Genomic DNA, 23,828 nt, shown 5'->3' with positions numbered 1-23,828 from the left:
GAACCCCTCTGACTGATTCACCCGAACCTAGCCCAAAATCTGTTTACCGGAGAAGTCCTCTCTCCACCTCCACTGGGTCCCAGTCCCTCGGAGACACCAATCCACCCGCTGGGTCTGGATCCTGTTAACCGAGAACCCTGTGACTCCTCCCTTCCTGCATAGCACACTGCTGACACACCCTCGCCCCAGCTCCTACGACGCCTCCCCGCCACCCTCACCCCAAATCCCTTCCAGTGAGACCCCATTCCACTCACAATGCTCTGGAGCCTCAGTCCCTCCCTGGCACTCCTGGCCAGCACCCAGATCCTGCTTACCACCCCCAACCAGGCCTGCCCCCGGGCACCCAAGCCCCCACGGAGCCCAAACACCGGCCCCAGCCCCTGTGGGGCCAAAGACGCTGCGGCTGCACCATCCATCCCAGCCTGCTGCACTCACCCGCTTGTAGACGTCCTCCCGGCTGGCCTCATACTTCTGCTGCATGCGCTCCTCCAGGAAATAGATGCGCAGCTTGAGGCTGAAGTTCTCCTTCTTCAGGTCATTGAGGTGCTGGGACAGAGTACGGTAGCCGTTAGACATGGTGGGTGACCCATGGAGGGGGGCATCTCTGCACCCCCCCTCACTCAGGGGACATTGCCAAGGGAAGGGAGCGAGCCAAGCCCACGGGAAGCTGCTTCAGCCCACGGCAGCCTACGGAGACATGGTGGGGAGGCTGGAGCGCTCCCAGTCGGAGCCTCCCCACAGCTCAGCAGCTCCCACTGGGTGCAGGAGTGCAGCTCGCTTTCCTTTTTTACCTCCAGGAGATATCTGTGGAATCCCTGGCAGGGGAACATCCTGCATGGACAGACACAAGTGGTGTAACCCGATCCAGACAGCGGCCCTAGCGACTCCACGTCCACCTCCCAGCCAACTGCAAGCCATTAATGGGAGCCTGGGGCCTGGCCAGCAGAGACCCGCACGGGAGGGGAGAGGGCAGCTAGGAAACATGATGAGGACGCAGCAGGGAAGGGAGAAGGGAGAGGATTCCCCACCGATCCCTCAACATCCCAGTGTCCAGCAGCTGAATCTCCCAAGGGTCTTCCCCCTCCCAGAGCCTGGCCTTAGCCGATCCCATGGGAGACACAGGTAAAGGCCCAGGGCAGGTTCTAATTGGGGTCCTGCTGACCTCTCTTGTGCAAGGTGCATAATGCAAGGAAGGGACTGGAGAGGAAAGAGAAAAGAGCCATTTACCCCGACTGCAGGACCCAGGCCAGTGAGAGGCAGGATGACAGCCACCCAGAGGGCCCCACAATGTGTGGCAAGCGATAGGCCTGGCCAAGAGAGAGCTCTCGGAGCTGCTGGATAGCAGCAAGGCTAATTCCCACTTGGTGAGAGCCCCTAGGGAACTGCCTTTCCCCGCGCTGTGTGTGTGCAGACACAGATCTCACAGCGCAGCACTGAAAGGGCACCAAGGGCTCCCACAGAGCTGCAGCCAAGCTAGGCAAAACCGCTGCCCAGGGGTGTCCCTAAACACTGAGCCTGTGTGTCTGTCTGTTATTTTCCAGGAAGGAAGGCAAAAAGAAAAGGCCTTTCTCCAGTGTGGAAATACTGAAACATCCTACTCCTTAGCACCCCCCACCCACCTGCCCCGTAGCTGAAAGGCAGAAGATCAAGGCTCCTATTTTGAGCCTCCAGTGAGGAATGCAGGAGTTTAAAGTTCAAAGTTTTGATATTACAGTTTGTAATTCTTAATTGGCCCCTAAACACTGATATAAAGTAACTATGCTAGTCACACTGCAGCGAAAACCCCTGTGCAGGGCTGCAGAGAAGTGTAAGGGCACACTGGGGCTCTGCACAGAATCAGAATACGCTCCCTGACAGGGCTGCGCTTTGCCCCTCCCTCTGCCGGAGACATCACTTTGCACATACAATGGTATTTCATTGAGAGAAGAGCAAAAGCTGGCCCAAGCTTTCTGCAGAGGGCAGATGATTTGGGGGTTATTTCTCCAATGCAGGTGGCAAAGAGAGTGATCTGTTTTATTTCTGCCTTGGGGTCAAATTGAGCATTTCCCCTAAACACAACTGTAGTGTGATAGCACCCTAAGAAAGACACAGCTGATGCAATCCATCTTGTGTGTTAACAGCAGCCTTCCTATGACTGTTTTCACACACACGCAGTGATGCCAACTTTTGTTATTGTACCACGAGTATCACAATATTTGGGAAAAAGAACAGGAGTACTTGTGGCACCTTAGAGACTAACAAATTTATTTGAGCATAAGCTTTCGTGGGCTACAGCGCACTTCATCGGATGCATGGAGTGGAAAGTACAGTGGGAAGATATATATATACACAGAACATGAAACAATGGGTGTTACCATACACCAGGGGTCGGCAACCTTTCAGAAGTGGTGTGCCGAGTCTTCATTTATTCACTCTGATTTAAGGTTTCGCGTGCAAGTAATACATTTTAATGTTTTTTAGAAGGTCTCTCTCTATAAGTCTATATATTATATAACTAAACTATTGTTGTATTGTAAAATAAACAAGGTTTTCAAAATGTTTAAGAAGCTTCATTTAAAATTAAATTAAAATGTTGATCTTACGCCGCCGGCCCGCTCAGCCCGCTGCTGGTCTGGGGTTCTGTTCACCTAGGTTGGCAGTAGGCTGAGCGGGGCCTGTGGCCAGGACCCCGGCTGGCAAGGGTCCAGGAGCCAGAACCCCAGACCAGCAGCGGGCTGTGCAGGCTGGTGGCCGGGACCCCACAGCCCACTGCCGCTCAGGGGTTCCATCCGCCGGCTCCTGCCAGCCGGGATGCCAGCTGCCGGACCCACTCAGCCCGCTGCCGGTCTGGGGTCCCGGCCCTGCCCACATACAGTGGGTACCTACCTTCTCCCTGGTTCTGGCCCATTCTCTTCCTCTCTCTGCACTGAGCTGAGAGTGGGAGTGCACTGAGCACAGGGCTGGGGGTGAAGGGTCTGGCCAGGAGCTAGAATGAGGGAGGGGGCTCAGGGTTGGGGCAGGAGATTTGGGTGTGGGGCACTTACCTGGGCAGCTCCCATTTGGTGCGAGGGGTGCAGGTAGGAATGTGGGTATGTGTGTGTGCAGGAGCTCCCATTTGGTGCTCAGGGTGGGGGTGGGGATGTGGGGGGTGCAAGAGTCAGGCTGTGGGGGGTGCATGGGGTGTTGGCGCGCTGGGTATGTGGGGGGGTGCAAGAGTCAGGGCAGAGGGCTGGGGCATGTGAGGGGGGTGCAGGTGTCAGGGCGGGGGGGGCTGGGTATGTGTGGGGGTGCCAGAGTCAGGGCTGGGGTCATGGGGGGGGGAGTGAAGGAGGCAAGCAGAGGGCTGGGTGTGTGTGAGGGGGGTACAGGGCTCAGGGCAGGGGCTTGGGGTGTGTGCGGGGCACAGGGCTCAGGGCATGGGCCTGGGGGACGTGCGAGGCTGTGGGGCACAGGGCAGAGGGCTGGGTGTGGGGGGGGGGGGTGGGGGCTCGGGGCAGAGGGCTGGGGGTGTGTGGGGGGGGTCAGGGCAGAGGGCTTCCCCCACTCCTGTGGCCCCCAGCTGGTTCACCCACTCGGGGCCCCGTGGCGCACCGCACGAGCGCAACTAGCGCCCCCCGGCGAGAGAGTCCCCTCTGGCTGTGTCTAGAGGAGTCGCTCTGGGCGGCGCATGACCCCGCGGTATGCGAGCTCCTTGTCCCAGGGCTCTCTGGCCACCACCAATTCCCGCTCGCCCGCACCTGCTGTGCGCTCAGTGCCGCCAGGCTGTGGGGCTCTCCACTCCTCCCAGCAAGTACCGATCCATGGCCGCGGCCGGGCGCCTCCTCCCGGGGACGCTCAGCAGCCGGTGCTTACTGCCGCCGGGAGTCGGGACCGGGTGCGGCAGCAAACCCGCTCCCCTGGCGCGCCGCCAATCCACCATGGCCAGCTATACCAAGGCAGCCCAGGTGACCGGGCTCCTCGCTGAGTGAGGGGACGCGGGAGCCCATGGGCAGGCCGCTGAGGCGGCTCCTCTCTGGGGCAGCACGGGCTCTGCCCCTCACTGGCTGTGTGTCCTCGGGACTCAGGCAGGCAGCAGCGTGCCATTAAAAATCGGCTCGCGTGCCATCTTTGGCACGCGTGCCATAGGTTGCCGACCCCTGCCATACACACTATAAGGAGAGTGATCAGTTAAGGTGAGCTATTATCAGCAGGAGAGAAAAAGAACTTTTTGTAGTGGTAATGAAAATGGCCCATTTCCAGCAATTGACAAAGAGATGTGAGGAACTGTGTCGGGGGGGAGGGGGGAAATAAGCATGGGGAAATAGTTTTACTTTGTGTAATGGCCCATCCACTCCCAGTCTTTATTCAAGCCTAATTTAATGGTGTCCAATTTGCAAATTAATTCCAATTCAGCAGTCTCTTGTTGGAGTCTGTTTTTGAAGTTTTTTTGTTGTAATATTGCGACTTTTAGTTCTGTAATCGAGTGGCCAGGGAGATTGAAGTGTCCTCCAACTGGTTTTTGAATGTTATAATTCTTGACGTCTGATTTGTGTCCATTTATTCTTTTACGTAGAGACTGTCTGGTTTGGCCAATGTACACGGCAGAGGGGCATTGCTGGCACATGATGGCATATATCACATTGGTAGATGTGCAGGTGAACGAGCCCCTGATGGTGTGGCTGATGTGATTAGGTCCTATGATGCTATCCCCTGAATAGATATGTGGACAGAGTTGGCAACGGGCTTTGTTGCAAGGATAGGTTCCTGGGTTAGTGTTTTTGTTGTGTGGTTGCTGGTGAGTATTTGCTTCAGGTTTGAGGGCTGACTGTAAGCAAGGACTGGCCTGTCTCCCAAGATCTGTGAGAGTGATGGATCGTCCTTCAGGATAGGTTGTAGATCCTTGATGATGCGCTGGAGAGGTTTTAGTTAGGGGCTGAAGGTGATGGCTAGTGGCATTCTGTTACTTTCTTTGTTGGGCCTGTCCTGTAGTAGGTGACTTCTAGGTACTCTTCTGGCTCTGTCAATCTGTTTTTTCACTTCAGCAGGTTTGTATTGTAGTTGTAAGAATGGTTGATAGAGATCTTGTATGTGTTTGTCTCTGTCTGAGGGGTTGGAGCAAATGCGATTGTATCGTAGAGTGGATACAGACTAACACGGCTGCTACTCTGAAACCTGACAATATTTGGGGTTTCCCTTCAAGCCCCAGCTCCCAGAGCCCAAGTGACTTAGTGAGACGCTCAGCTGTCTTTTTTTTTTTAAATATAAGTTTCCAGTGCTCCTTGTTGCAGAGGAAACGTGAGCTGAGTACTACCCGAAGGCACAGAAGCCAGAAGGCAAATAAAGAGAACTCCATTTTCTTTTTAATTTCATAGATTTTTTAAAACAGTCTCAGTCCAGGAGTGGGGACAGACTCCATTTTTCAGCAGCTGGGGTTGGCATTAATATGACATGTGCCTGCTCCACTATCTCCACGTTATTCACGCACTGGAATCTGGCTTTTCTTTCACCAAGAAGCACTCTGTGCCCATGTTTGCTCAAATCTAACTCCGTTCCAGGAGGAAAGTGACCGGCTTCCTAAACCAGATTCCCATCCCCAGGTCTGGAAAGCCTGTGGCTGGGGACTCTGCTTTGCATAACATAAGAATGGCCATACTAGGTCAAACCAAAGGTCCATCCAGCCCAGTATCCTGTCTGCCAAGAGTGGCCAATGCCAGGTGCCCCAAAGGGAGTGAACCTAACAAGTAATGATCAAGTGATCTCTCTCCTGCCATCCATCTCCACCCTCTGACAAACAGAGGCTAGGGACACCATTCCTTACCCATCCTGGCTAATAGCCATTAATGGACTTAACCTCCATGAATTTATCTAGTTCTCTTTTAAACCCTGTTATAGTCCTAGCCTTCACAACCTCCTCAGGCAAGGAGTTCCACAGGTTGACTGTGCACTGTGTGAAGAAGAACTTCCTTTTATTTGTTTTAAACCTCCTGCCCATTAATTTCATTTGGTGGCCCCTAGTTCTTATATTATGAGAACAAGTAAATAACTTTTCCTTATTCCTTTCTCCACACCACTCATGATTTTATATATCTCTATCATATCCCCCCTTAGTCTCCTCTTTTCCAAGCTGAAAAGTCCTAGCCTCTTTAATCTCTCCTCATATGGGACCCGTTCCAAACCCCTAATAATTTTAGTTGCCCTTTTCTGAACCTTTTCTAATGCCAGTATATCTTTTTTGAGATGAGGAGACAACACCTGTATGCAGTATTCAAGATGTGGGCGTATCATGGATTTATATAAAGGCAATAAGATATTCTCCGTCTTATTCTCTATCCCTTTTTTAATGATTCCTAACATCCCGTTTACTTTTTTGACTGCCGCTGCACACTGCATGGACGTCTTCAGAGAACTATCCACGATGACTCCAAGATCTTTTTCCTGATTAGTTGTAGCTAAATTAGCCCCCATCATATTATATGTATAGTTGGGGTTATTTTTCCAATGTGCATTACTTTACATTTATCCACATTCAATTTCATTTGCCATTTTGTTGCCCCATCACTTAGTTTTGTGAGATCTTTTTGAAGTTCTTCACAGTCTACTTTGGTCTTAACTATCTTGATCAGTTTAGTATCATCTGCAAACTTTGCCACCTCACTTTTTACCCCTTTCTCCAGATCATTTATGAATAAGTTGAATAGGATTGGTCCTAGAACTGACCCTTGGGGAACACCACTAGTTACCCCTCTCCATTCTGAAAGTTTACCATTTATTCCTAGCCTTTGTTCCTTGTCTTTTAACCAGTTCTCAATCCATGAAAGGATCTTCCCTCTTATCCCATGACAACTTAATTTACGTAAGAGCCTTTGGTGAGGGACCTTGTCAAAGGCTTTCTGGAAATCTAAGTACACTATGTCCACTGGATCCCCCTTGTCCACATGTTTGTTGACCCCTTCGAAGAACTCTAATAGATTAGTAAGACACTATTTCCCTTTACAGAAACCATGTTGACTTTTGCCCAACAATTTATGTTCTTCTATGTGTCTGACAATTTTATTCTTTACTATTGTTTCAACTCATTTGCCCGGTACTGACGTTAGAGTTACCGGTCTGTAATTGCCAGGATCACCTCTAGGGCCCTTTTTAAATATTGGCGTTACATTAGCTTACATTAGTTTGCCTTCTCTCACCGAATGAAAATAACATGCACGGAGCCAAGTCATCCTGCTGGTGCACCACTCTGTGCCATAGCTAGAAACTGTAGTGCACACGGCTAGATTGTTGACTGGTCCGCCCCCCCAGTCTAGTCCAGCATTGCACTGAATAAAAGTAATCTGGATTAGTTAACCCTATATTCCAGCAAATGGAACTAGGGGGTAACGGAGTTGGTAAGGCAGCTCTGCATTAGATCTAACCTATTTTCATGTGCTCCCTCAGCCCTTGGAGCCTCAGGCCCGGCAGGGCCCGAGCGAGGGTACTGCACCCCCCGCCCCCACACACACACACCTGCAATCAAAGAAGATCCAAGGCAAAGATCAACAAGTAGCAAAACTCTTTAGAGTGTAAACCCCGCACACTGAGGCCCTGGTCTCTTTGAACACACATTTATAATGATACCAAAGACAGAGTAATTTAAATGACACTAGAGACATTGACTGTGTGCAGTGGTGATTGGGCCCCATCACTCGGCTGCAACACACCCAACATCCACACACATGCTTCAACCACTTGCCAATGGTGCTGAGTAATGGTCCAGAAAATATGGACTGTGGGGGCTAAAGATAGACTCCCAGTAGTTCATGCCTCAATCTCATCATGTTGGGGGGCCTCACTCATGAGTTTTGATCACAAGGGGTTGGTAATACTGCTCTCAGTAAGCAAACAGGCTAATCGCTACCTCTCAAATCCCCCAACCCCCGGTGTTGCTAACTGCCCCCTCGAATCTGTGAGAAGAATCCAGGTAACCATCCAGGGTAAATAAGCCTGCAATATCCCACAGGCTTGGCCCTACCTCCCTGGAACCATCCCTGCCTCTCCTCGGCTAGGATCCTTGGCAATGCAATAGCAAGCAGGGGTACGACTGCCTGCGAAAGCCACCTGTGGTGCATTGCTTTGCTCAGACCCCATGATGTGGCCAGCTCTTGCCAGCACCCCGCGAGCCTGTGTTCCTGGTCCCCTTGCAATGCCCACTGCGGGGAGCCATGGCGTCTGCCCTTATGTCCTCGCTCCAGCCATGAGATTGTGCTTATGCCACAGGGCCTGCTCTGCACAGGGGGCTGGCAGACACAGAGACTTAGTGCACAGCAGGCCGGGGTGGGAATCCTCTCCACACCAGCCTGCCGCGCAGTAACGCCCCCTGTTGATCTACAGCTGTGTCGAACACTGGGCAGCTGCCCTCAGGCTGCATTGCTTTTATGTCACGCGCCGGCAGTTAAACCCCTGGGTGACTCCTGAGCCCAGCCCTTAGGGGTGGGATTCGATAGATCCATCCATCAAAGCCCTTTGCTTTCCCTGGCTCCAGCACAGGCGCCCCATGAAGGAGACACAACAAATTCTACAGCTTTGAGCCCACTCGCGGGAGTCTCCCCCAGCCAAAGCAGAGGCGGAGGCAGGGAGTGGAGGGGCCAGGGTCACTGCTGCTATAACAGGAGGGGAGAAAAGGCAGAAGTGAGGGAGCAGAGGCTGCTCCAGGGCGGAAGAGCGAGGAGCATAGTTGCCAGGGGCAGGGGAGTCAGGAGAGAGGGAGGACACCAGAAAGAGACACCAACAGCAGAAACCCACTTGTCATGCCAGCCCAGGTACGTCTGTCTGTCTGGGTTCTCATATGGTGCCCATCCCACCTGATGTTAAAGGATGTAACCGTGTTTGGGTGTGCCTGGAGCCGGGGAGGGCGGTGGTTCCCGGCTCAAGGAGAAGTACCTGAGCTAGCTCTCACTGAGCTGGTGCGCTCAAGACAGACGGTAGCCATTGCAACGAGACCAGCAGGAGGGGCTAGCCGTGCCAAGGGCACGTCTGTCAGAGACCCTAGGCACATACTCAGGGCACCTAGACCCTCCCGCAGAGCCTGCTGCTGCAGCTACACTCTACTTTAGTGCACTGAAGTGTAGATAAACCCTTTGTGGTGGGACAGAGGCCGGTATAGGGCAGAGGACACCACGTCTTGGGAGCAGAAGCTATCTCAATAGATAGTGGACCATTGTGATCACCTAGTCTGACCCCCTGTATAATGCACGCCAGAGAACTGCTTCCAAATAATTCCTAGAGCGGATCTGTTAGAAAAACATCCAGTCTTGATTTTAAAATTGTCAGCGATGGAGAATCCACCACAACCTTTGGTAAGTTGTTCCAATGGTTAATTACACTCACTGTTCAAAATTTACCCGTTATTTCCAGTCTGAATTTAAACTTTCTCTGCTAGACTGAAGAGCCCATTATCAAATATTTGTTCCCCACGTAGGTACTTACAGACTGTGATCAAGTCACTCCTTAACCTTCTCTTTGTTAAGATAAGCAGACTGAGCTCCTGGAGTCTACCACTATAGGGTTTCTAATCCTTTAGTCATTCTCATGGCTCTTCTCTGATCCCTCTCCAGTTTATCCACTTTCTTCCTGAATCGTGGACACCAGAACTGGATACAATATTCTAGCAGCAGTCACAACAGTGCCAAATATAGAGGTAAAATAACCTCTCTGGTCTTATTCGAGATTCCCAATTATGCATCCAAGAATCACATTACCTTTTTTGGCTACAACATGGCACTGGGAGCTCATGTTCAGCTGATTATCCAACACCGACCCCAAATCTTTTTCAGAGTCACTGCTTCGCAGGATAGAGTCCCCCATCCTGTAAGTACGACCTACATGCTTTGTTCCCAGATGTACACATTTACTTTTAGCTGTATTAAAATGCACATTGTTTGCACCCAGCTTACCAACTGATCCACATCACCCTGTATCAGTGACCTGTCCTATTCACTGCTTACCACTCCCTCACTTTTTGTGTCATCTGCAAACTTTATCAGTGATGATTTGACATTTTCTTACAGGTCATTGATAAAAATGTTAAATAGCGTAGGGCCAAGAACCAAGCCCTGCAGGACCCCACTAGAACCAGATCTGCTCAATGATGATTCCCCATTTACAATTACATTTTGAGACCTATCAATTAGCCAGTGTTTAACGCTTTTAATGAGTGCCATGTTAATTCTATATTGTTCTAATTTTTTTAATCTAAATGTCATGCAGTACCAAGTCAAATGCCTTACAGAAAGGCTAAGTTTATTACACCAACACTATTACCTTTATCAATCAACCTTGTCATCTCATAAAAAAATCAAGTTAGTTTGACGGGATCTGTTTTCCATTAACCCATGTTGATTGGCATTAATTATATTACCCACTGTGACAAAGTTCCTCCTCTATCTTGGTGGGTCCTGCGCTTATTGGCGGATTTTCTTGCCTCAGAGATTCACCATGTGGGTTGGGGAACAGCCCAGAGACCTTCCCCTCTGGAAGAACCCACAGTCCAGGTCAATTGGGAGGTTTGGGGGGAACCCGGGCCCGCCCTCTACTCCGGGTTCCAGCCCAGGGCCCTGTGGACTGCAGCTGTCTATAGTGCCTCCTGTAACAGCTGCATGACAGCTACAACTCCCTGGGCTACTTCCCCATGGCCTCCTCCAAACACCTTCCTTATTCTCAGCACAGGACCTTCCTCCTGGTGTCTGATGACGCTTGTGCTCCTCAGTCCTCCAGCAGCACACCCTCTCACTCTTAGCTCCTTGCGCGTCTTGCTCCCAGATCCTCACACTCGCACCAAACTGAAGTGAGCTCCTTTTAAAACCCAGGTGCCCTGATTAGCCTGCCTTAATTGATTCTAGCAGCTTCTTCTTAATTGGCTCCAGGTGTCCTAATTAGCCTGCCTGCCTTAACTGGGTCTAGCAGGTTCCTGATTACTCTAGTGCAGCCCCTTCTCTGGTCACTCAGGGAACAGAAAACTACTCATCCAGTGACCAGTGTATTTGCCCTCTACCAGACTCCTGTACCCCACTGGTCTAGGTCTGTCACATATCCCTCCCCCCGCTCAACGCCAAGGGGTTGGGCAGCGTGGGACGCCAGACAATGCACACGTGACAAGCCATCGGCGGTGCCATGACGGCTCCCTGCTCTGTGTTGCACACGGAACTGGAAAGGTTGGAGGGATAAGAACCATCTGGTCACCCTTGTGTTCTTCTCCTTGTTCCGCTGCATCCATTGAAGAGGGGCATGGTCGGTCACAAGGACAAATCTGCGCCCGAGCAGGTAGTAGCGCAATGTTTCCATGGCCCATTTTACAGCGAGGCATTCTCTCTCCACCACTGCATATTTTTGTTCCCTTGGAAGGAGTTTCTGACTGAGGTATAGAATTGGGTGTTCCTCCTCCCCGACCATCTGTGATAGAACGGCCCCCAACCCTACTTCCGATGCATCCGTCTGCAGGATAAACTCCTTGGTGAAATCAGGGGCTATCAGTACGGGGTTACTGCAGAGGGCAGTCCGTAGGTCTGTGAATGCTTCCTCTGCTGCGTCAGACCATCTCACCAGATCAGGTCCACGGGCTTTCACTAGGTCTGTCGGGGGCTTGCCCTTGTGGCAAAGTGGGGGATAAAACGTCGGTAATACCCCACCACACCTAGGAACACCCGGACTTGTTTCTTGCTCCTTGGTCGGGGCCAATTTTGGATGGCCTCTAACTTGTTCACTTGGGGTTTTACCAGACCTTTTCCCACAATGTAGCCAAGATATTTGGCCTCTGTAAACCCTACAGTGCACTTGGCAGGGTTTGCTGTAAGGCCAGCTCGCCTGAAGGTATCGAGGACTGCCTCCACCTTCTCCAGGTGGGTTTCCCAGTCTGGGGTATGAATGACCACATCGTCCAAGTAGGCAGCAGCATAACTGTTATGCGGCCGTAATAGCTTGTCCATGAGGCGCTGGAAGGTAGCTGGGGCCCCATGTAGTCCAAAAGGAAGGACAGTATATTGAAAAAGACCCTCTGGTGTAGAGAACGCAGTCTTTTCCTTTGCGTCTTCTGCAAGGGGAATCTGCCAGTACCCCTTTGTCAAGTCTAGGGTAGTCAAGTACCGGGCATTAACCAGACGGTCCACTAACTCATCTATGCGAGGTATGGGGTACGCGTCGAATTGGGATACTTCGTTTAGTCGCCGGAAGTCGTTGCAAAATCTTGTGGTGCCATCAGGTTTGGGCACCAGCACGATTGGACTGGACCACTGACTGTGGGATCCTTCGATGATCCCCAGCTCCAGCATTTTTTTTACTTCTGCTTTTATTTCCTCCCTCCTTGCCGCTGGCACCCGATAGGGCCTCATTGTTACTCTGGCCCCAGGGTTCATGACGATGTGGTGATATGTCTCGGTTGTTCGACCCGGTTTTGTCGAGAACACATCTTGGTTCCGGAAGATCATCTCAGACACCTCATTCTTCTGGTCTGGTGTTAAATCGGGAGACACTCTCACCTGTTTGGAAGGCTTGTTTTCCTGGGTTAGGTCTTTTTGGACCGTTGTGCATGCCTCTTGTGCATGCCAGGGTTTCAGAAGGTTAACGTGATAAATCTGTTCTTGTTTTCTGCGTCCTGGCTGCCGCACCTTGTAGGTTACTTCCCCCACGGGTTCAACCACCTCATAGGGCCCCTGCCATTGGGCCAGAAGCTTGCTTTCTGCCGTGGGTACCAACACCATAACCCGATCCCCTGGTTGGAACTGTCGCACTTTTGCCTGGCGATTGTAATAGGTTCGCTGGGCTTCCTGTGCCTTCTCCAAATGTTCCCGTACAATAGGGGTAACCCGGGCTATCCGGTCTCGCATCTGCATTACATGCTCTATTATATTTCTCCCCTCATTGGGTTCCTCTTCCCAGATCTCTTTGGCGATATCTAGTATGCCACGGGGGTGATGCCCATATAGTAACTCGAAGGGGGAAAACCCATTTGAGGCCTGAGGTACCTCCCGGATAGTGAACATAAGGTAGGGTAATAGAGTGTCCCAATCCTTCCTGTCCCGACTTACCATCTTCCTTATCATAGCCTTGAGGGTTCGGTTAAACCTTTCTACCAACCCATCAGTCTGCGGATGGTAGACCGAAGTTCTCAGGGTATGTATATGGAGCAGCGTACAGAGGTCCTTCATTAGCTTCGACATAAATGGGGTTCCTTGGTCGGTTAATATCTCCTTCGGTAGCCCCATTCGGGCAAAGATCCCCACCAGCTCTTTGGCTATAGTTTTAGAGGCTGTGTTCCGCAGGGGGACGGCTTCTGGGTAGCGAGTAGCATAGTCCAAAACAACAAGTATGTATTGGTGGCCCCGAGCCGTCTTCTCCAGGGGTCCCACTAGGTCCATGGCTATTCACTCGAAGGGGACCTCTATGATGGGAAGGGGTACTAAAGGTGCCCTCAAGTGGGGACGGGGACTGTGCAGCTGACACTCCGGGCAGGAGGCACAGTACCTCCGCACTTCTTCATGTACTCCGGGCCAGAAGAACCGTTGTAGGACTCGTGCCAGGATCTTCTCTACCCCCAAATGCCCCCCAAAAAGATGACTATGAGCAAGACTTAATACAGCGTTCTGGTGTTTTTGAGGTACTAGGATCTGCTGTACCTTCTGCCCCTGTGCTGGTGCAACCTGGTATAAGAGATCCTTCTTCATTATGAAGTAGGGTCCTGGTCCCTGGGTTTTCCCTTCCACGGGGACCCCATCTATTTCAGTCACCTCCTTCCTAATGTTGTCATACCTTGGGTCTTCTGCCTGGTCCCGTCCAAAATTTCCTCTCCCGGGGCTAATCTGCCCAAGATCTAGGGGCCCAGTCTCTGTTGCCTCTACTGGTTCAGAAGCATTAGGGTGGGGGTCAGACTCAGGTGCTTCTCCCTCCTGCGTGGCCTCCTTTTCAGCTGCGCGGATCCGCCTACCTACAAGAGCAACCCTCTGGCTTTGGGTCAGTATTCGGGTTCCCAAGGCCTTAGCTGCCCTTCTTTCCCTTTTTGTCTTTTTACCCTGTCTGGGAGTGGAGAACAAATCTGGGGATATTTCAGAGAAGATTGGGGGTTGACAGTCTGCTGTGGATGCCTCACCAATTTTAGGATCCCCATCTTTCTCCAATCCCCCTACTGGGAGTAAGTTTCCAAACCCTGTGAAGTCCCTCCCGATGAGCACTGGGTATGAGAGTTTAGGGACTACACCTGCTGCTACCTCAGTAGTGTTCCCTTGGATCTCGATTTTTACTGGGATGGTGGGGTAGTAACTAACTGTCCCATGGACACATGTTATCCCCGTACGTTTAGCCTGCAGCAGCTGACTACGCTTCACGAGCTTCCCTGAGATAAGCGTGATAGCACTCCCCGAATCAACCAGTGCCGTGGTCCCTACCCCATTTAGTTTCACTGGTCTGGTATACATATGTGGGGTTAGTGAGACCCCCACAAGGTGGATTAGGGAGCATGGATCTGCCCAGTTCCCCAGGTTACACTGCATAGGCTCCTCAGCATTGGGACACTGTGCAGCTATGTGTCCCCACTCCCCGCAGGCATAACATCTGTATGGAGCCCTAGGCGTTCCCCGGTCTCTTGGTTTGGGCAGTCTAACATCACAATCCTCTTCTCCCTTAGTGCTCTGACTCTTTGTGGCCTCTGATGGGCCTTCAGCCTCTCTCTTTTTCCACCTGGGCCCTCCTGGTGGCCCAGTCACCCGAACTTTAGGGATTGATGCTGCTAGTTTAACCCGGGCTGCCTCTTCCTTAACTGGTCGGGTCAGCTCCCTCACTGTCCTTCGCCTCTCTACCAGGGCGACAACCTCGTCATAGGTGGAGGATTCGTTCTGGCTTACCCAGGCACGAAGGTCTGGTGGTAGTCTCCTCATGTATCGGAAGATGACCAGAACCGCTAGTATCTCTTCCGGACTCCCCTGTACCCCACTGGTCTGGGTCTGTCACACCTCCTTTAATTCTTTATTAAATGTGTCCCATATCAGTTGTTCCATTATCTTTCTCAGAATCAATGTGAGACTGACAGGCCTATAATTTACCCTTTTTAAATGTTGGCACAACATCAGCTTTTTTCCATGCTTCTAGAACTTCACCAGTATTTCACGGCTTATTGAAATCAACAGTAACAGTCCAACAAGATCCTCAGCCAGCTCTTTTAAAACTCTTGGATGCAAGTTATCTGCTGATTTAAAAATGTTTAACTTTAGTAACAGCTGTATCTCAGGAGGATGTTAAACCAGTGGAATGGAAAGTATGTTACCACCATATGATAGGACTACATCTCACCCCCACCCCCAAAAAAAAGAACAGAAATATTTATTGAACACTTCAGCCTTTTCTGCATTACTGATAATTCTACCCTTTCCATCTAGTAATGGACCAATACCATTGTCAGGATTCTTTTTGTTCATAATATGCTTGCAAAACTCCTTATTGTCCTTAACTCTGCTGGCCATAAAGGTCTCCTTGTTTCCCTTATCAATTTTCTACTATTCCTAGTTTATTATTTATATCTGTCTCTAGCAACTTCCCCTTTAGTCTGGGTGGGATTGGAGCATAGAGCAGTTTTGTAGGAGTTCTGAAAGGGATGCTATTTCTGCAAGCTAGAGGGTGTCCTCTGGCCCTCTGTCCAAGAGGAGTATGTCCGTCTCAACTCACTTCTCGCCCAGTAAGGAAATAACCCACTCCTGTAACCCAGTCTCTTCTGATCATCTGGAAACCACAACACTGCTCATTGAACTGGCATAGGCCAAAGGCAAAAAAGGCTACAGACTCTAGAGAAGATCAAAGAGCGCTGAGAGTTGAAGCCTCAGTCCTAACCAGCCCATCAAATCACTCTGTACCCCAGGACTACCTGGCAAGCTTCATGTGCGTCCAGGAGGCACTTCAGTGCAAACACAAGCAGCACAGGGCTGTGAAGATGAGGCTCAGCATGGTTGGGACTCCCCAGAACCACTATTACTGTATATGCTTCCAGCAATGGATGATGCCAGAAAGCAACAGGAGCTCACAGAGATGCAAGGGGAATTGGGACAGACCTTTACGAGAGAAATAACACAAGGCCCTAAACATATAACCTGAGCCAGCAGACAAAAGAGCAAGGTAGAACATCACGTGAACTGTTCTATTTGCATTAGGAATAACAGGCTGGATCTGCAGTCCCCCATGTTATCCAGCCCTCGCGCCTGCAAAGTTCCCATTGACATCAGGACAAGTTTGCCCCCAGGGTGGGACTTACCTTCTCAAAATCTCGCAGGGTTTGGGTCTGCACTACAGGGCCCATCTCCAGGTCACTGAGGACATGAGTCTGCATTAGAGGGCTCTGCTCAAGGCCTGGCAGAGTCTGATCCGGCACTGGGTGATGGGCTGTCTCAAAGAGTCCCAACGTGGGTGTCTGCCTCAGGGGGTCCTCATCGGAGATGCCTAGGTTCCCGTGCTCTGGGGCATGGCAGAGAACAGCTGGAAAGGGAGCACAGAGGAAATGCAGTTCAAGTGCGTGAAGTGTCTGTTTCATATATATGCTTGGCGAGCAAAACTGGATCATACCTCCAGATAAAAACTGCATCAAGCTGGAGTTAAAGCACCTATCAGTAATTTAAGACTAAATAGTCATCATTTGAGGGTAACATTGCTTTACAGGAATGCTGAAATTTTCCCACTTAACAATCATTGGAAACTCAGGAAATTCAGAGTCAAGGTTAAATTACAAAGCGAAGCTATTATATGAAATTATGGAAATGTACCAGTAAGGCTCCCAAACAACCTTAACTCTTCCCTGGAGCAAGCCACAGCTTTTAAGGTTAGAAGGGACCATTGCGCTCATCCACTCTGACCTCCTCCATCACCCAGGCCAGAGAACCTCACCCTGGGATTCCTGTATCAGGAATGCCAGCCTCCAAACCTGCCTTGCTCTAGGCTTAGAGCTGGATTTCACACCCCATCGTTCACGCCAGCAGGTATTTGCAGCATCACATTGGTACAATGTAAACTGGGTTATTTTGGGATCCAAGGACTTTTCCTGTGAGCTTGAAGTTCCTAGATTACACTCATGGCCATTTTAATTCTGTGAGGTCCGTGTACTGGTACAGTGGTCATGCCATGCCCATCTCCCAGCTACCCCGTCAGTTTTTCATAAGGGCTTTACAAAGCCAACAGTCAGTTGCTGCAAAAACACCTAAAATTTAGAGTAGCCCCTGTCCTGGCACCTCCAATCTTTGTCACATGACTAATCCCTTTATTCTCATCATGCCAAGTGCTATAATATCATGACTGAGGTCTGGGAGTACATTCCTTGTAGATACAGTATTTACCGAGTATAACTGGTGCCTTAGTGAAGAAGAGGGAATTACAGCCTGCAGGACTAATCAGGAATTTAGAAAGTCCAGCTTTTTCTGCACCCAGATTTTGCAAGCTGTACAATTAAGAGTAATTTATTGTTATGCTGGAGGATGTTGGTAGCTGCCAAAAAGCAGGTCTTTATTCTATGGACAGTCACAGACCTCACTGAAGTTGATGGATATGATAGCTGTCCTCCATTCTGGATAAATGGAACAAGCATTTAAGCTTCTTTATGGAGAAAGATAGCTGAACCAATAGACACCACCATGCAAAGCACTGGCCACATGGAAGACCTGAGCAAGAACTAACTCAGGGAATATAGGAGGAGTTTCCCTGGGAACTGATGGCAAATGCCAAGGGCTGGGGCAGTGGCGGATTTAGAGTTAGTGGGGCCCTGTGCGCAGCTTCATTTTCACACACACACCCCCGGGACCCAGCCAAGAAAAAGAACATTCTCTCTTATCTTCACCCCCTTGCCCCACCCCCCGTTTTTCATTCTTTTTTTCTTCATTCTCCTCCTATATTATAAGTAATGGAAAGTAAATGAAAATAAAGTGAGGTACCTTGATTGGGGCGGGGGTTGAGGTGCAGGAGGGGGTGCAGGCTCTGGGAGGATGTTTGGGTGTGGTCTCTGGGCAGGGGTGTGGGAGAGAGTGAGGGGTGCAGGCTCTGGAAGGAAGTTTGGGTGTGGGGTGCAGGCTCCGGGCTGGGGCCGGGGGTTGGGGTGTGGGAGGTGGGCAGGGGGGCAGTGCTTACCTTGGGCAGCACAGCTCCCAAAACGACCAGTACACACACCCCTTCAGCAGCGGCTCCTAGGCAGGGGGGGCCAAGGGGTCTCCATGTGCTGCTGCCCGCAGGCACCGCCCACGCAACTCCCATTGGTCGCAGTTCTCGGCCAATGGGAACTGCGGAGTCAGCGCTTGGGGCGGGGGCAGCGCACAGAGACACCCACCCCCAACCCCCAGGGGCTGCAGGGACATGCCGACCGCTTCCGGGAGCAAAGCAGCGTGGAGGGAGGGAGGCAGAGCAGGCAGGGAGCCACCTTAGCCCTGCTGTGCTGCTGCTGGCACGTGTCTGTGCGCCCCTTGGGGGGCAGCAGGTCTCCATGCGCTGCCCAGGGGGGCAGCGCGTGGAGCCCTCCCCCACCAGGGGAACGCAGACACGTGCCAGCAGCCGACCGCTTCCGGGAGTGGCGTGAGACCACCAGCCATGGCATGCAGGCAACCTGCCTGCCTGCGCCCTGCTGCGCCACCAGCCAGGACTCGGGGGCAGGTTGTCAGATATTTGTCCTGCATTTTGGGGGCTCCCCTATCATTGAGGGCCCCGTGCCACCGCACAGTCTGTTTCATGGTAAATCCTCTCCTGAGCTAGGGCATTAATTGAATGGCAGAGGTGGGTGTGAGAAGCAGAAAGAAGCCAGAAAAGCCAGGAGAAAGTCAGAGAACCAGGGGTCGTGTGGCCCTGAAAGGAAGCCAAAAGAGCTTCTTTGGCACACAGTGCTGGCTGGCAGCAGACTTAGTATTGTCAGCCAGTAACTCCCTGCTGTTGGTTGTTCCTACCATACATTCTTTGTAAATAAACAGGATTGCACCAAAGAAACATTTGATTTGTATCATCAATTTCTCCTCCTAAGGGAAACAACCCGACAAGACCCCATATATTGGCTAACTACTCAAGCTAAATGGGACAATATTATCTAGCCTTTGTGCTCACCCAGGAGTTGAAATGCTTTGTGATGGATGGATAAGGTTGTCTCAGAGTTCCTGGGTGGTTTCTCAGGGTATCACTGTAGGGGTCAGTTAAGGTTATTTGCTTGACCCTCTCTGGATTTCAGGGGCTTGTTTTGTTTATAACTACAGTAAAGAACAGAATTATCAGACACATAGATAAACACGATACGTTGGGGAAGAGACAGCATGGCTTTTGTAAAGGGAAATCATGCCTCACCAATCTATTAGAATTCTTTGAGATAGTCAAACAGGCACATGGACAAGGGTGATCAGGAGGATATAGTGTACTTGGACTTTCAGAAAGCCTTTGACAAGGTCCTTCACCAAAGCCTCTTAAACAAAGTAAGCAATCATGGAATAAGAGGGAAGGTCCATTCATGGATCAATAACTGGTCAAAAGATAGGAAACAAAGGGTAGAAATAAATGGAGAGAGGTAAATAGTTGGGTCCCCCAAGGATCTGTACTGAGACCAGTGCTGTTCAACATACTCATAAGTGATTTGGAAAAGGGGGTGAGCAGTGAGGTGGCAAAATTGCAGACGATACAAAATTATTCAGAATAGTTAAATTCAAACCTGACTGCAAAGAGTTATTAAGGGATCTCACAAAACTGGGTGACAAAATGGCAGATGCAATTCAATGTTGAAAAGTGCAAAGTAATGCACTTTGGAAAAAATAATCCCAACTACACATACAAAATGATGGGGTCTAAGTTAGCTGTTACCACTCAAGAAAAAGATCTTGGAGTTATTGTGAATAATTATCAGAAAACATCCACTCAATGTGCAGCGGCAGTCAAAAAAGTGAACAGAATGTTGGAAATCATTAAGAAAGGGATAGATAATAAAACAGAAAGTTCATAATGCCAAAACTAAAATCCCTGGTACGCCCACATCTTGCATACTGCCTGCAGTTCTGGTCGCCCCATCTCAAAAAAGATATATTAGAACTGGAAAAGGTACAAAGAAGGGCAACAAATTTGATTAAATCTATGGAAAGCTTCCATCTAAGAAGAGATTAAAAAGACTGGAACTGTTCATCTTAGAAAAAAGAGATGCCTAAGGGGGAGATACGATAGAGAGCTATAAAAATCACAAATGTTATGGAGAAAATGAATAGGGAAGTGTTATTTAGCACGTCACACAACACAGGAACTAGGGGTCACCCGATGAAATTAATAGTCAGCAAATTAAAAACATACATAAGGAAGTATTTCTTCACAGAACACACAGTTAACCTGTGGAACTTGTCATGGATGCTGTGAAGGCCAAAAGTATAACTTGTTCAAAAAAGAACTGGATAAGTTCATGGAGCATGGGTGCATCAATGGCTATTAGCCAAGATGGTCAGGGACACGACCCCATGCGCTGGATGTCCCTAAACCTCTGACTGCCAGAAGCTGGGACTGGACAATGGGATGGATCACTCCATAAATTGCCCTGTTCCGTTAATTCCCTCGGAAGCATCTGGCACCGGTCATTGTCGGAAGGCAGGATACTGGGCTAGTTGGAACATTGGTCAGACCCGGTATGGCCATTCTGATGTGATTACATTACACCATTCTTTTAGGGTTTTTTATCCTGAGCTCACTGATAGGAACCCTCAGCCTTACCCAAAGCGTCAAGTGTTTTGTCTAAAGTCGTCCTTATGTCCTTGGCAGTTTGAATTGTCTGACATGTACCGGAAACAGGTCAGCTTGGGGAGCCCCTGAGCTCTGCCGTCCAATGGGACCAGCTGAGCCAGGCTGCTCTGCAAGTCACTAGTACCAGAGAGCCAGGAAGCACGGACACCAATGAAGCGTCAGGGGTTGGCATGGTGCTCAGCCAGCTTCTTATTACCCGTCCCTGCTTCCTCAGGCACCATACCTTGACTCCGGCCCCTGACCCTGCAGCATCCCTGAAGCCCACAGGCCCTGCTGCAGGCCTCAGTGGGCCAGCAGGAACCATACGCACAACACAGACAGTACCAGGGTCCCTGGCAGCTCCTGGGGACTTTCAGGAGTCCACAGGGAAGGAAATCTGGGCCTGGGCCTGGAATCAAGTTCTAGACCAGGGAGCTGGGAAGCAGGGGAAATGGTTGTGAGACTGGTCTAGAAGTGCACTTGTTCCCAAGCCAAAGAAAGAGAACATGGGCAAGAACTCTCTTATGTACCGGAGCACCTCACACTCGGATGTATTTCCCTGGGGGGCAGGGTGAAAATCCCCATTGTGCCAATGGGAACCGAGGCACAGAGACACTAAATGACTTGGCCAAGTCACTCAGGAAGTTTTTGGTGGAGCAGGGTAGATCCAGGTCTCTCAAGCCCCCTGCTAGCACCCTAAACCACTGAGCCACCCTTGCTCTCCCTTCTCATAAGGGTTATAATGGAAGATTGGTCACTATGCATGATCACGTGACAACACATTAAGAGGAAAAGAGAGGGTAATGGAAGCATGAGTAATGTGCTGGGGTCTATAAATAACTAGCTATCCTAGACCAACTGGATTGCTTTGCTGAGGGAATTACAAAGTTAGTGGATCAAGGCTACAGAGTACTCGAAAGAATAACATGAATTAGCTGCAATACATATGCTGTCAGATGGGGTTGCAGCTGGACGAACGACCACAGAGGAAGGGTCATTATAACTGGCCATGAATTGCGCTGGAGAGAGGTGACCAGTGGGGTACACCAGAGTTTGCTGCTAGACCTCCAGTGCTGACTGGGATGGGGGACACACAGCAAGCTCCTGACATTTACAAGGATCCCAAGAGTGGGAGGAGCGAAGAACACAGATCTGAGGCGCCCACACGGACAGCAGGGCCATGCCCGACCTGGGAGCAGACCAGCTCTTCAATACAGGACAGTGCTCTTTACCTGTCACGTGACTGGCTCCGGGCACCATCTCCTTCCCGTCACCATCGAAGTAATCCCTGCAGAGAAGGACACATGGGGCAATGTCAGTAGACAGCACTGCACACCAGGGCTGGGTTCCCAAGGCTTCCCTTCTTTTACTGACAGAGACCCCAATACTGACCCGTGGCACTGTCCCGTATCCACCTGCCACAGATCCAGAGAGATCCCGACAGAAAACCCCAGCATCACCATTCAGAGTGTCCCCAACACCATCCTCCCCACGTATCTCAATACGGGGAGTTCCAAGCACTCAATGCATTCCCCATCCCACAGCACTATTAGAGCAGTTCTGTGCCCACAGCTCACTCTAGAGTTGCTCATGTCACGTTCAAATAGTCCAACTAGAAACACTCCCCCGTTATTTATTTCTGACTTTGGTTTAGTGTCTCACCGACACTGGGAGCTCTGGCTGGGTTCACTGACAACAGACTTATCAGCCACCTTCTCTAGGCCTGTCCCCATGTGGGGCCTGGGGAAGCTCCAGCATGTGGCATAAATAGGATGGCTCCCCGAGGAGAGAAGCCTGACATCTCCTACGGGTTTAGGTGCTGTGACAGAAATGGAGTGATACACAATGTTGTGGACACAGTAGGAGCTGCAATGTACAAATCTCAGAATATTTATACTTGGAGACTGGATCACCTGACCTGGGGTTCTAAGACTTTCTGCGCATCTATTGATTGAAGGAAATAAAGGCAGTGGGAAAAGCAACACAAGGGCTTTCGAGATAAGGATACATGCTAGAATTGGCCACGCTGTTTGCTTCCAAGATCCCTTTTCTTGATGTAAACCCTGTTTCGCAATGCTGGGACCTGCCAGCCCACAAGGCTACCAACAGTTTAGAAGAGCTCTGATCCCTGCAGAGAGGAGGCATTGTCAGCAGCTGTCTAGGGGTTCAAGCTGGCACAGAGGAGTACGTCTGCACAGCAGTCAGAGGGGTGACTGCAGCCTAGGCACACTTGTGCTAGCTTTGCTCTAGCTAGCATGGCTAAAAATGGCAGTGAAAACGTGGCAGCCTGGATCCCAGCGGAGGCTGCACAAGCCTCCCTGGAACTCCGGGTACATACTCACGTTGCCCCATGTGATGGTGGGCTGGACCCCCATCTTCACTGCTGCTTTTAGCCATGCTAGCTAGATTCCAGCTAGTGCGGGTGTGCCTACCTGAGCTGGAGTCACCCTGCTCCGGCTGCAGTGTGGACGTAGCCAGGCCCCATGGAATGGTGCTTTCCCAGTCCAGGAATGGCAAGCATCAGGGGGAAACACCCATTGCATTGAGTCTGCTCCATTATTTTAAGATCTGTTCTCTCTCAAATGTTTTTGTTCTAAACAAATGCTAATTAAAGGAAGCTGTTGGGTCACTAATTCTCACTGTCATGCCCTGGAGGCAGGGCCGGCTCTAGGCACCAGCAAAGCAAGCAGTAGCTTGGGGCGGCAAATTTGCAGGGGCGCAAGAATCCAGCCTGGGAGCTGAAAACCAACAGGGGGCCCTGGGAGCTCTAGTTCCTTGGTTAGCTCCCTGCCTATAGAGCTGGCCCTGGAGCAGGGAAAGAACTACATTTCCCAGCATTCCCTTGGCTGCAATTAACAGGAAAGGGAGGGGCAAGGAGTGGAACTGAAACCTCATGCTGCAGCTTCCTGTGAATGGTAGGGACAGAGCCAGCTCTAGGATTTTTGCCGCCCCCCACCCCAGCCCTGGACCCCCATGTTGCCCCAGCCCTGGACTCTCCCCCGCCCACACCCCCTGCTGCCCCAGCTCTGGCCCCCACCTGCACCCCCCTGGTGCCCCAGCCCTGGGCTCTCCCCCCACCCGCATCTCCTGCCGCCCCAGCCCTGGACTCTCCCCCGCCCACACCCCCTGCTGCCCCAGCTCTGGCCCCCACCTGCACC

At 50.8% G+C, this 23,828-nt stretch overlaps 1 protein-coding gene across 2 annotated transcripts in view; it reads right to left on the bottom strand.

Moving 5' to 3' along the window:
• Window positions 1-23,828, bottom strand: part of LOC113404997 (myomegalin-like) — a 101,731-nt gene that overhangs the window by 65,055 nt on the left and 12,848 nt on the right. Inside the window, exons 2-4 of one of the 2 annotated variants that reach the window (XM_029912448.1) lie at window positions 21,903-21,958; window positions 16,220-16,440; window positions 436-546 (exon numbers count right to left, since the gene is read on the bottom strand). In XM_029912448.1, coding sequence (XP_029768308.1) covers window positions 436-546; window positions 16,220-16,440; window positions 21,903-21,958 — 388 coding nt within the window. Of the gene's footprint in view, window positions 1-435; window positions 746-16,219; window positions 16,441-21,902; window positions 21,959-23,828 lie in introns of those variants that run through there. The other variant, XM_029912450.1, reaches the window with a different exon arrangement.

The sequence above is a fragment of the Terrapene carolina genome, unplaced genomic scaffold, assembly GCF_002925995.2.
Source record: "Terrapene carolina triunguis isolate 2854851 unplaced genomic scaffold, T_m_triunguis-2.0 Scaffold212, whole genome shotgun sequence".
Lineage (NCBI taxonomy): Eukaryota > Metazoa > Chordata > Testudines > Emydidae > Terrapene > Terrapene triunguis.
This window is presented reverse-complemented; position numbering and strand designations above follow the sequence as displayed.